Below are 13,534 nucleotides of genomic sequence, written 5' to 3'. Positions count from 1 at the left end.
CTAGTTAACACTCCCACATTGCCTTGGACTGTGCTTTCCAGGGACTGGAGGATTACAGGTAAAAGGAGAGACAGTGAATATGAGTCCTCCTTTCTATAAGCAGCTGAACAACTTCCCACATCCTAGCACAGGCAGGAGGAAAGGATACACAGTGTTTCCAAAAGAAGCTTTTTGTAAATTCCTCATTGATAAATAATTATTTTGGGATGTAAAGGTTATTGCTATATGTTGGGTGGTTCTGTCTTTACTACTTTGGAATGGTAGTGGTATCTCAGGGTCAAGGTTATGACCTAGGTAACTCCGAGAACCACTAAGTAAACCCCAAATATAATCCATTGTTGGATATAAACATATCCTTCACTTGTTCAGTTTAAAAAAAAAAAAATCACAACAAAACACTAGGTTACTGGTTTTGTTGTTAGCCATAAGTTTTAATGCTATAGGATAGCAGCTACTCCAACAAATGAGTGTGACAAACTTGTGATTCAATAGAAAATGTATAAAATATCTTCCAGCAAATCTATGATATATCTTCCAGTAAATCTATGATTGTATATTAAATTTCTGCTTCAGTTGGAATATAGATCTTTTTGGCATCAACTTTGTTCACAAATGCAGCTTCAGGGAACTCCTTATTTCCTTTGAAGAGGTATGCATGTCTCAGAGTGCAGAAATCCTGAAGGATAAGACAGATTACAGTTATTCTAATCAATGACTCAGCGTCTGTTTTGCTTCTGCTATTTAACAGAAGGACTCTGATGCAGAGGATGCTGTAGAACAGTTATTTCTCGTTGTTGTGGCTATTGATTTTGGCACAACATCCAGTGGCTACGCCTACAGCTTCACCAAGGAACCAGAATGTATTCATGTAATGAGGTAAGGGCTGCAATGCAGCATTTAGTTTTCAATTGTGGGCTATAGTTATCTATGCAGTAGCTGTAGCTATTTCCTGCAGTACTCTGAAGGGTCTGGATTTCTCTAGTGTTGCTACAGTGTATGCCTTTGTCGTGGCTATAATTTCTTGTTGCATCTTGTTATATTCTAATTTGCTTTAATAAACGATGTGAGAATATCCTCTCTGTTATTTTGCTAAGTTCGTAAGGTGACATGAATAAAAGGAGAGGTTAGTGAATATTTAAAATTGTTTAGGGAGCAGTGATGGCCTTTGCTGTGAGATTATGAGAAACTGCACGTTTATAAAGAGAAACATGGCATTTCCCAGGGTTGGGAAGCAGATATTCAAGGAAAACATTCAAGAAAATGTTTGACTCTCTGGTGCATACAGAACTTGGCAAATCCATGTTAGTAGAAAATAGCCTTGTCATCTACCTTGTCATCATGTGGTAATGTCATAGGTGTGTAAGTCCAGTTTTCATAAAAGACTTAAGATCTTAATGGCTTCTTCATGTTTAATAGCATTTAGATGCATAAGCAACTACTGGCAAATAAGGGGAGTGGTAACTGCTTTTGCCAGCATAGCAGGATCCGAGAGCATCATGCAAGCTACTTGATGTAATTTTCTCAAGTGTTCCTGGATAGATAACACATTAGAAGCAGGATAGCAATAGTAAATAAAATGGAACCCAGGGAAAGTGAGTAAGTTGTCTGCAGCTGCCCATCTGCTTCAATCGTGCTTGTATGCAGTTGTGTTATACAAAGTTACTTGCACCCACAAACTGGTAGTCCATTTGGCTGATTTTTAGCATTAAATCTGAGCCAAATCCCTGTTAATGAACCAGTGATACTGGAAAATAAGGAACTGAAAGGCATACATTGGAAAACTAAGGTTTGATGTGAATTCTGTTCTGTATTGTACATATATAAGGGACAAAATTCAGGTACTATTATGTGATTTATTTGTTTATTGATTGAATCAATCAATCAATCAACAATCCTATTTTTTTTTCCTTCTACGATTCTGATGTATATAAGTCTAATGCAATCACATGTATATAAGTCTAATGCAAAAACTATTATGGCAGGTATCTGAAGGCGTTGCACCACAAGACATTTCTGTAGTGTTTTTGATATTTTGGGGGATTTTTAAAAATAACTAAAAGCTTATGTAATTCTTATTAAAGTATCTTTAAAATGCCTATATTGTAATGAGACCAAGGTATAGGTAATATAAGGCATAAACAAGGTATGTATGAGCTTAGGCCACAGAAGTTCTTTCAACAAAGCTGCTATTGTAGCAGTAGGTAATGTGCTGTTTGTTACACTGTAATGCTGAGAAGGGAAGGACACAAAGATTAACTTGCTGAAGTCCACTGTGATATACTGTAATTTTTCTAAGTAAAGTTGCTAGCTGAATGCAGGCCTTTAAATCTCAGCAGACAGAATTCATTGTGCAGTCAGCCTGCACAGTCACCTTGTATGTGGCTGCAAAGTATTTTAGAGAGGTCTGGCACAACTGGGTGATGGAAAATACTATCTAAAGGGAGGTAAGTTTTGGAATGATAGACACTACAGTGGCAAAGGTACTTGTTTTCAATATGAACAAGTAATGCTTCAAGGACTTTTTGCATCCCATCCATCTAATGTTCTGCTAATGGCACGGGAAGCTGCCTGATGCTGGAAGTCAAAGGACAGGCCACGCGTTGCTACTTCTGCCGGGTTACAGGGCTGTGGAATCAGAACCCATTTTTATCACTTCCTGTTCTCCCTTTACAGCAGATAATTAATCACATTTCTTAAACCAAATGAACAAAGTGAGGGAAGACATCTCTGAGCTGTACAGAAGTCCTATATATCTTGTTCCGATAATTTCTGTGGATCTTTTACTATGTATAATCCCTTCTGTTTTTAGGAATGTCCCTTAAACCCTTTGGATTCAAAATTTTACCTGTTGGACCTCATTTTGCCATTTGGTTCACACTCCTCTACATTTAATTGCAAACTTGATTCTCCTTCCAGGGTACCAGGCTTTCTGAGGTAGATTGCTGACATATTGAAATCTAGGTGCCAGCTGAGAGTATATTCCAAATCTTAAATGATATTTTACTTCCTGCAGTTCAGAACACCATATTTTTTCTCATGAAAGAAAGGCAGCATGACTGTGATTTCATATCTGTATATATACTATGTGAGATCCTGATTTAAAAAGAAGTTAAATAAATTAATTTAAAAAGAAGAAATGCATCTTGAATTTAAAAAGAAAAACAAAACAGTTTTCCAGGGGTTATTCCAAACAATGGAAAATATTTTAATAACAAAAACATTTTTTATTAAAAAAAATGAACAACAACAACAAAAAAAACATTGCTCATACTTCTGTCTGTGAATTACTGAAAAAGTTCATAAAATATTCCTGGCAGGGATGGATTTTTGGGAAGATATAGCTGAAATTGAGTTATGAAATATATATGTAAATGCAGATAAAATCATGAAATTCAGTGAAGAGAATTGTATACGTATCAGAATAAGGCTTCAGTGGTTTGGAATGTATTAAGAGATTCGAACTCTCTACATAGTGATGGCTACATGTAGGACAACTTACAGATATTTCTACAGACTAAATGTAACTTCCCACCCGTACTCGAGAATGTTTACATTAAAATAAAGCATACCAATGATACATGGTCTTTGCTTCCTAACATATTTTCTGCTTTTCCTCCTTAGTGTTGATCCTTTCCAGACATTTTGATTTCTGGCTGCCTTTTAACAAAGCTGCTTTTCTGTACGTGTCTCAGTGAAGGGTGAGGTGGGTGTAGTTAGAAGGTCCTGCTTTGGTGAAAGAGCGAACACACAGGGCTTCAGTCCGAAGTTAGACGGTAGTGTTAGGAGGTTACAGTTCTGGTCGTGTAATTAGTATACACACAGTCATAAACATGATTTTGTTTATTAATTTGCTGTGATGCCCAGTACTTAAAAGGAGGAATTTACAGGCATTGACCTGACAAAGATCTTTAAGGCATATGCTTAGCTTTAAACCTGTGAATTGCTTCCCTGAGTTCAGTGGCCTAAAGCACGTGTTTGGAGTTGGGCATGGGTTTCTAGACGATCGATGAGTGTCTTTGCCTAGATAACTTTCGTTGCTGTTTTATTAATTTTAGGTAGTATTTCATGCCTGCCAACTCCTTCCCCACAGGTTCTGTGAAGACATTAGTGGTTACCTTCAGGTTCTTGTTGCGGAGTAGAAGTACACGCTACAAGGAGTGCTATTCTCTGCATATCTTGAGGCTGAGTACATGTGTATGAGCAATCTGGCCAGGACTTAAGTAAGCACTTCAATAGGCAGGGCAGTGCCAGAGCCCTAATGAAAGACAGCTCCGTGCTGTCGAACTGGTGAATAACTTCTCCTGTGAAGGCAATATGTGAGGTGTTGCAGTTCTGAAAAACTCCTGTTGATCTATAAGCGCTTACGTGTAGTTGAAAGTGTTTTGTCTGCTGGTTAAACAGCAACAAACTGAATTTAAGTATTTCACAGATGGAGAAAAAATAAATGGACAAACGTGATTTTGAAACAAATTGCAGGCTGTATTTGGTAGAAGGGAGAATGTGGTCTTTTTTCAATTTAACTCAATCTTGAATCTTTCTTTTTCTTTCTCTTCCCTGTTTGATTGGAATTCTTGGCCGACACACGCTTGCTTTTCTTGTGCGTACACTCTGCGAGGCGTTCAGCTACATGTGATGACCCCGCTGCTTTATTTCCTTGACTGTTGTACTGCAGCACTGGATCAAATTCTCATCACTCTGCAAGGATCTCTCTTCTTCCTCTGTTAGCCAGATTCATGTGTGAGGAAGGGTATTTCTCTAACCTTACTGTACCCTTGTGATCCTTTCCACGCTAGCTTTCCTTTCATCTCTTTTCACCTTTGATATACAGTCAGATCCTAAGTGGCTATAAACTGGTCTGCTCTGTTGAGCTGCTCCACTTTGTCAGCCTAGGAGCTGGTCTCAGATGTCCAAATTTAGTCAGAAATCTAACTTAGGTTCTGTTTGAATAGATTTTTAGCTCTGACCCTGCTTTGAGGAGCTATCTCCCACGTGCATTTGGAGTGCTGCTGGTTTGTATTATGTCATGCTCTTCACGGATGTTTTTTTTTTTTTTTTTTCTTCCCTGAGAGCATTATTACTATTATTTTGCCTGAATCAAACCCACAAAAGAAAACTGCAAGCAGAAGTGTTGAAATGCTAGCTGTGCTGATGGTATTGAAAGAAGCCTCCGTTAACTGGAGTGAAGCTAGGGCTCCATCTGAGAAGAGTGCAGCAGCGAGGAGCTAGCGTGCGCAGGCCTCTGACTGCAGCTGCTTCTTTCTAGAAAAGATGTCACACAGGAATATTTCGAAAGCTCTAACTGCAAACGGTAAAGTCAGACTTCCCATTCTGTTCTCAGTAACCCAGGCTGAGAGCTTCAGCACATGCTGAACAATTACAGTGTCTAATTTCCATTAGAAACTCATCAAGAAGTGAGCACCTAATTCTCTAGACGATTTTGAAAATTTCAGCCTGTGCTACAGAGCATCAATTTGTTTTCATTTAAAGTGCATGTTATGGGTGCTTCTTCCAGAAAGAGAAAATGTGCCTAGCCATAAAGAAAAATAAAGAGGCATTGTTATTAGCCAGCAGCTAAGTACACGTCCTATTTATGGAATTTCCCACCAGTGACTCAGAATGAATCATTAATGATTTCAAGTGAAAAAGATACCAGATTGTCTCCTCTCTGCTCACTGCGGGTGTGTGGGATGTAACATTCTGGTGGAAGAGGCAGCGTTTTCTGCCTGTGGGCTGCGGGACCCCTACTTCTTAGCGTTGGAACCATATGTTAGCTGTAAGACCTGCTCACAGGGTTTGCAGTTAACCAAGTACATCGCTAGCAGCAGGTTGCAGGAAATGCTCTGCAGCAGAGCCCTTGCCAGCTGATAATAGCTGTGGGGCTGAGCAGCAAGACAAGGGAGGTTTAGCAAAGTTTTTTTACCTAGTGGGTGAAGGTGGAAAAACACTCCACTTCTCATCATACTGTTTCTGCATTCAAGTCAGTGGAATTGCACTCTATATTAGAGGAAATTCATGGATGTGGTGGTTCCCTGCCGTCACTGCTACTACTGCAAAAAAGGTCATGTTTTGCTCTGTTTGGTCTAGCTGAATGGTCTCAAGGGTTCCCAACAGTTTATAGGATCCCAATCGTAAGAAGATCCCAATCCTAGCTGCTTATTACTTGGCCAAGTATTAACCCCTTAGATCTATTTTTTTTTTTTTTTTTCTGCATCACTTGCCTGACCTGATCTGGAGGTCAATTAATTTTCAATTGGTTCAACAGTTTCTGAGAGTGAAATGGAAAAAAAAATATTTTTTCTACATGATCTTCCCATGTCACGTAAACAAGTACCAGAGAACAAAGCAATCATTTTCTACTTCAGAACAAGGACTTTGGCAGTAGGACATCATGAAAATGTGTTTTGCTATCTTTAGAAAAAAGTAATCAACATGTGGTTTAGTAATGAATGCAGTTGCCCTTGTGATCTTAACTTGGTTCCTTTTTGAGCTGCATTATGATTATGGCAGATATAATAAAGCAGATTTTCCACTGGTGCTTTTTAAATAAAATCTTGTCTGGTAAGTGTTTGTTTCCCATGCTGAAAGTGTTTGTATATGGGGCGAGAGGAACATTAACATGAGTTTCTTGTTCTTCCATTCTGCCTTTTTTTTTTTTTTTTTGAGATTGAGAAGCCAGGAGAAAATCAGAATTTTATAGCTCTCTGTGGTACAGGTTTTTATTGTATGACCTTGTTACTCCCCCACCCCAAAATTCCTGCTTCATTTAATACAAAGTAATGAGGGTCTTCCCATGTTCAGTGTCCTTATTTATTTCCTTATCCAGTCTGTGAAACTAGCATTGTGTTCCTTTCACTGTAATACCTTTGTACTTATCAGATCTTCCCCAAAATACCTTCGTACTTATCAGGTCTTCCCAAAAATGCCTTTGTGATCTTCATAAGATAGGATAGGTGTAGTCGTTGTTTTAAGGGGTAGTAGTGAGCCTCTAATATATTTAGGGGTTGGGGGAGTCTGTTCTAATTTTGACGGACAATTTTTTTCTAAAATTTTAATTACCATTTAGACGTTTTAAACACGAATTCCATTAACTTCAGGTGAGTAGAGAGAACTACAATGAGAGCTCAACATCCGCAGATTTTTCCATATGGTATTTATTGCATATGTATGTTCAGTTTAAAAATGTAAGTATAGTGCTGTTTCCTTCTTAACTGTGTGTGGCTTACTCTAGGAAGCCTGTATTCTTATCAAAGACATACTATAATTACATCCTTAAAAACTGTACAACTAACTGTAAAAATTATTATATTCTCTGAAACAAAACTTGCAGTCCTCTTTTCTTGAATGTGAATAAAACCACTTGCTTTTGGTATTTTAAGGATTGAATTTAATATTAATATATCTGAGGGGAAAACTGTGCGTGTAATCTGCTACCAGATTGTTTTCTAACAATATTAAGTTTTTACTACTCTTAAGTGTTAGTATCACTTACTGAAAATGTTTCTCTTGTTGGATAGACGATGGGAAGGTGGAGATCCAGGTGTATCCAACCAGAAGACACCAACTACTATCCTCTTAACACCAGAAAGAAAGTTTCATAGCTTTGGGTATGCAGCAAGAGATTTCTACCATGACTTGGATCCCAATGAATCAAAGCACTGGTTGTATTTCGAGAAGTTTAAGATGAAGCTACATACCACAGGTGTAAGTAATAAGTCTCAGATAATTCTGCATTTGCTACTCACATCATCTTGGCTATGCAGTGCGCTAGATTTTGCCTAAAGATTGTGAACTGGATGTGAAGGAGATCTATTTCTAAGTTTAGAGAGTGAACAAAGTAAATGAAACTTTTCAGTTAGCATATTCCGATTCATTTTGCTTCTTGCTGTGTTTGCCAAGTATATTTTGCCTGTATTCTTTCTAGATCTTAGAAGCTCATTATCTGCCTTTCTTTAATCTTCAAGGCCTAATTTTCTTGGGTGAAACTGACGGCCTTGTAGGGAGTCTGCAAGAGGTCAGTTTGTTCTATAAAATTTATTCAAAGAGCAGAAATAGAATATAAAAGCCATAATGAACTCTTCTGCAAAGGAACAGATTTGTCCAGAGTTCTTTTGTAGTAACTGCAAGTGGAAATCATATTGTTAATTTTACATTATTCTGCTGATTATATTTAGGTCTTTCAACTAAACCATTGTAGAGTTTTGGGACTTGGCCAGTACTTTCTGTATTGAGGTATTTTCTGGTTTCATGTGTGGGTGAGAAGTCAAAAATCTATGCTTTTAACTTTTAACTTGGATTAAATATCTTGGATATGCAGCTTTGTTGCAATTAATTACAGATATATCTTATTGTAATTACTTAATACTTGCTCTGTATTGCTCTCTCTGCTTGCAGTTCTTTGTAGACATGGTAGGTGTTTAAAAACAAAATCTAAAATAAACGCTAAATGTCATGCTTCAGGAAATTCAAGTGATGAGTTAGATCCTCTTCAGAACAGTTTTGTCACTTTTTCCTAGCCAGGTGGATAAAGAAGAATTCCCTTTCCTCAAGCACTGGGAATTAATTTTATGTTTATCCTTTCCTTTGAATAACTTCCAGTTATTTTCTTTCATGTAGAACCTTACCATGGAAACAGACCTGACAGCTGCAAATGGCAAAAAAGTCAAAGCACTTGAGATATTTGCTTACGCCCTGCAATTCTTTAAGGAACAGGCATTAAAGGTAGAATAATGCTTCCTTATCTAGATTCTCTATATTTATAACCAGTATAAATGTGAACCTAACATTTCTAACCTTGCTGAGCTTTGACCTCAGTGGTATTTGATGTAAACAAAGCAAGGCAGCTGTAGAAACTCTAGGCAGGCTGTGGACTCCGCAGAACTCACAATAGCCTGCCGTGCTTTCCCCTTGCACAGGGGAAGCTTGATTCAATAATAGTAGCTGTATCACTTTTGATGCTGAGTTCTGAATATTTTCTTATTGGGATAAATATTTTTTTGCTTGTTTTTTTCATGTAAAATGTTGATTCAAAAAGAAAACTCTAGAAGTGTAGGAGCTGAATTTCAGCATTTCATTCAATCTGCATATTTAACTTGCCAAGAATTAAATTTTAGACTGGATTCTGGCCTTGTCCCAAATGCTTCAGCCACTGGGACAATTCAGTGTTCTGTGTTCACTCGAGGTTCTCTCTCATGTTAAAGAGTCAGCACTGTGAAACACAACAGAGGGGGCACCTACCAATCTCTGCTGTCCCAGTCTGACATCATCTTCAGTGACCACAAGGATGTTGGATGAGCTGGATTTATTTAGTTACAGAAAGATTATTAAGAGCTGATTTACAATTGGGTGACTCGAATCTCATTGTACGTTTGTACAGTGATGACTTGCTGAGGTGTACAAGCTGGCTAACACAGTGGAAATAGTGTAATTATGTTAGTGCAATGATCTGTGTGAGCTACTTGAATCGACAGAGCAACAGAGTATGTTAGCCTATGCGGAATTTTTGCATTAGTGCAGATACTCAGCATTCATTATCCAACCATCTTGGGTACCTCTGCACAACACTTTATTCTGTTCCATGCAGCTAAATTGCATTGCGTGTGCCGAAGAGCCACAGGTGGTTTATGGCATTGCAGCCATGTGCTGACCCTTTGCAGGGGTGAATTTCGTGTTGTGCTGTGAAATGTCAGTTGGTTGCTCTCATCCTGAATGCAAGTCTATACAGAAAACCTAACAAGCATTAGGGAGAACCTAAAAGTAAGACAGACATTTGTTAGAGCTTTAATTTGTAAATCTATATTGTGTTCTGATGTGCTGCCTCTATTTACACCATCTTTTTATTTTTAACTACTGTGGCTGTTTTTTGTAGGGCGAATGCATTTTATTTTCTATTTCCAATTTGAAATATTACAATGCTCACATCTTTTAATATTATTCTTGGGTCACAGGGTTGTATTTGTTCTTCTCTTGTGAAATACACGTCTCCACTAAGCAGTTTGTAAATTTAAGGTCTCATGTATACAGTCGAATGTGAATTAAGTACACGTTAGTTTCAGATGCACCATTATACTGCCAATGTATAGTAGTTGCTAGGCCAAGCCATAATCAAGCAAGCCTTGTTGATATAAAGCTAACCTACTTTTCTGAATGGGATTAATTTATTTGCTGCAAGATATCAATCTGTTCTTTATGGTTCATAGGAATTATTGTATCATTACAACTCCAAATTCTTATCTTGTCCAAGACTGTGTGCGATGGATTCTTGCATTGAACGTTGAGTCACAGACTTATACCTGTGCATTCATTGCCTGGGGAAATTCTTAGTGACTGTGAATGCTGTGCTGCCTTTCTGGGCTGCATCCTTTCATGATGTAAAAAACATCCCTGTGACTTGTGAGTGCATGCTGAAACTAATCAGACAAGCAGTGTGAATGAACTGTTCCTCTGGACTGTAATCTGTCCGTTCCTGGTGCCCTGTGTGGTATAAAGGTACTACTTTTCTACTGGGGATTTTTGAACTGCAGCATAGTTAAGCAAACACAACACCTTGGCACGGCACATGCAGAAACATTTTTTACATTCTAAAGGCCCGTTGTTCACCTTTATGAACCTTTCCCTGTTTGGATGGAGATTTAGATAGGACATATGGTAATGACATTTTACTTGGAACCTTTCCCAAAACATGTCAGTATATCACCTAATTTGCAAATGCAGTACAGACTTTCCTCTTTTTAAGGGGGGAAAAAAGGACAATAAAAGAACTAAACTACTCTTGAATGCTTGCTTAAAGCAAAATTTTCAAGGAGCAACCAGTCAATTTTTTTAAGGCTTCAACTGTAATTTCCCCTTGTTAACTGAGATGTAAAAGCTTGATTTAAAGGTGAGTGATGTATAAAGAAGGCATTGAAAAATCCAGATTGTAAAACATAATGTTCATCAATACCTCAAATATTTTTCTGTGTATTAACCAAGATGTAAGCGTGAATTCTTCAGGCTAACAGCAAATCCCACACTATGAGTAAGAATGTATATAAACATTCCGTAATATTCAGCAGTACATGAGCTGCTTTTGGAAAAACTAACTTTTCTACTTCATGTTAAGCGGTAAACTTTTCTATATGCCTCCTTAAGAAGGTGTCAGCCCCAATCCTGGCTTTTGGCACGGTAAGGCGTTCTTGACAGGTTGGCAGTAATTTAAATGTTTGGATTTATAGCATAGGCGTAGTAGCATAACAGGGAAAAAAAATCAGAAGAGAAAGTTTTTGTTACTGGAGCCAGCAAAAAATATTTCCTTATGAAGTTGCCACACATCATTTTGTATTCACATCTTTTTCTTTTATTTAGGAGCTCAGTGACCAAGCAGGCTCTGACTTTGAAAACACTGAAGTAAGATGGGTCATTACAGTGCCTGCTATTTGGAAGCAGCCTGCAAAGCAGTTTATGAGACAAGCTGCCTACAAGGTAAGGTTACAGGGTGAGTGTAAAAATGCCCCTTTAAAGCCCTAGCTGATAAGGTAAATGATAAAATGGTATATGGGACAATTAGAACTAGGATAAACTGTATAAAAGTGGTCTAGAAAAGAGTCAGACTAGAAACATTGAAAGAGAAGGTAACTCTAGAAAGCAGTAGCTTCAAGTCATATGTATTCACATTTTAAAAGTTTTTTTCTTTCTATTTACTTATATATAGTGGTGTCCCTCACTGCACACTCTGGTGTTCTGGTCATCTTGTACACTGTATTCCTGCTGAATTCAGTGCACATGGAACAGATGCAGTTTTGAGACCCAAGGGAAAGCTGAATGAAAACAGTGGATGCAGTTTTGTTTTGTTGTTTTCTTTAGGTCATCACAGGCTTTTACAGTAAAAAAATAAAAATAAGGAAGAGTAGGGAAAGCACAGAGCATCCTCAGTGGGACTTTTTTTTTCTTGTTCCCATTTTCCCACAGTAGAAATGAACAGACTGTGAACCAGATAGTCTGGGTATAAAATTAAATTCAAATGTTATTTTCACCAGTAAGATGTTAATCTGCATTTAACCCTTCCCCCTCTCTAGCCCCCCACAAATGTACACATTCCATATTGCATGTCCTTTATTTCAAATTCACTTTGCGTCTGTGATATACTAGATGTATGCATTCTTCTTTTCATCAGGATACTCATTTAGCATTTTGTTTTATTTATTTTTGGTCACAGACTTGCGTAACCCCTTGGCAGCAGATCTGTGATGCACAGTTTGTGAAATATCTAGTAGTTCATGCATAATTTGCAGAGTGCTGCTGGGAAGCACCCAGATTTTTCTAACTCTGTTTCTAACTATCTCTAATGTTGAGCAACATTTTTCTTAACAGTCTTTATTGTGGGATTGCTAATGCTAGTGCCAGAAGCAAAACACTCTTAAAGTTCTGATGGAACGACACGGTTGTAGGTAAATCTGAAACACTAGAGACCCATTCATTATCTTTGTATATTGTTGTCTGCCTGCTGTCTGTGTGCATGTGTGCTCGTGAAACGGGAACTGTGACAGGAGCAGGGCAGGGCGAGGTAGATCTCTGGGCATCTCTCATTTGTGGCACAATGGAATGTCGTTGATTAGTGTCTGTGTCTGTGGTTTTGTCTGTGATTGTGTTCTTTTATCGGCAAGCTTGTTAAAAAGCAAGGACTGACAAGGCTTTTAACTCGGTGTGTGATCAATTGCAGGAGAATGTAAGCATTTAGGGAAATAATTGAATGTTTACTTGACACACATGGTTGATATTTAAAGTAATGGGGATGAAGACAGAAATGCAGAAGACAGAGTTCTGCGTTGCCATTCAGTCTTTCAGATTCCTATTGCTGGATCCAACACGTGCTTCAAACCAGTGCATACTGATAGAGCAGAAGTTTCAGCCCTTGGTGCTAGCTATCGAAACATGCAAGCGTTATGAAAAGGAAAGCTTGTGTTCATGAGGGTAATTGGAGCATTGAGTGAAGTGTGAAAAGGCAGTGGTAGAGACTTTGTTCCTGGAAACACGCTCAGGTACAACCACTAGTCTAAGCTGACAGTTAACTAGTGGGAAGTGAAATGAGGCGTGGAAATTTGCTGAAGTAATCTGTGGCAAGTGATGTAGCTCTAACAGAATAAAAGTACTGATTATTTCAGTCTTTGGTTCACAATGTAAAGCCCAGCCTTTCTGGAATTCTGAAATGGTTGTCTAGTCAAATCTAAATATTGCATGGAATTCCTAAAGTCAAGTGAAAAGCATTGTAGATGCTTCTGCACTCAAAGTCCATTAGCTTTTGTCCAACCTCCAATCTCAGTGCATCTCTGACATCTCCTCATCAATGTCTTGCTTTAACAAACCATTGCTAGCCTGGCTTCTGTTAATCTGTTGGAGGGCTCCCATGGCTCCCCCTTCCAGTTGCTGTCTGGCTTTGTCATTTGAATGAGTAATCTGGGTGTTCCCTTCGGCTCACAGTTCTTCCTCTGACCTCCCATCCAGCCTAGCAAAATCTTGCTAATTCTGTCCGCACAACAGCTTTTCCTGTCCGTACATACCG

General features: G+C 38.3%; 1 protein-coding gene across 2 annotated transcripts in view; it reads left to right on the top strand.

Moving 5' to 3' along the window:
* Window positions 1-13,534, top strand: part of HSPA12A (heat shock protein family A (Hsp70) member 12A) — an 88,392-nt gene that overhangs the window by 41,887 nt on the left and 32,971 nt on the right. For both annotated transcript variants that reach the window (XM_083844140.1, XM_083844141.1), the window contains 4 exons: window positions 749-876; window positions 7,515-7,701; window positions 8,614-8,718; window positions 11,341-11,457. In XM_083844140.1, the coding sequence (XP_083700266.1) occupies window positions 749-876; window positions 7,515-7,701; window positions 8,614-8,718; window positions 11,341-11,457 (537 nt within the window). The remainder of the gene's footprint in view (window positions 1-748; window positions 877-7,514; window positions 7,702-8,613; window positions 8,719-11,340; window positions 11,458-13,534) is intronic.

The sequence above is a fragment of the Anser anser genome (genome assembly GCF_964211835.1).
Source record: "Anser anser genome assembly, chromosome: 7".
In the NCBI taxonomy this organism is placed as follows: Eukaryota; Metazoa; Chordata; class Aves; order Anseriformes; family Anatidae; genus Anser; species Anser anser.
This window is presented reverse-complemented; position numbering and strand designations above follow the sequence as displayed.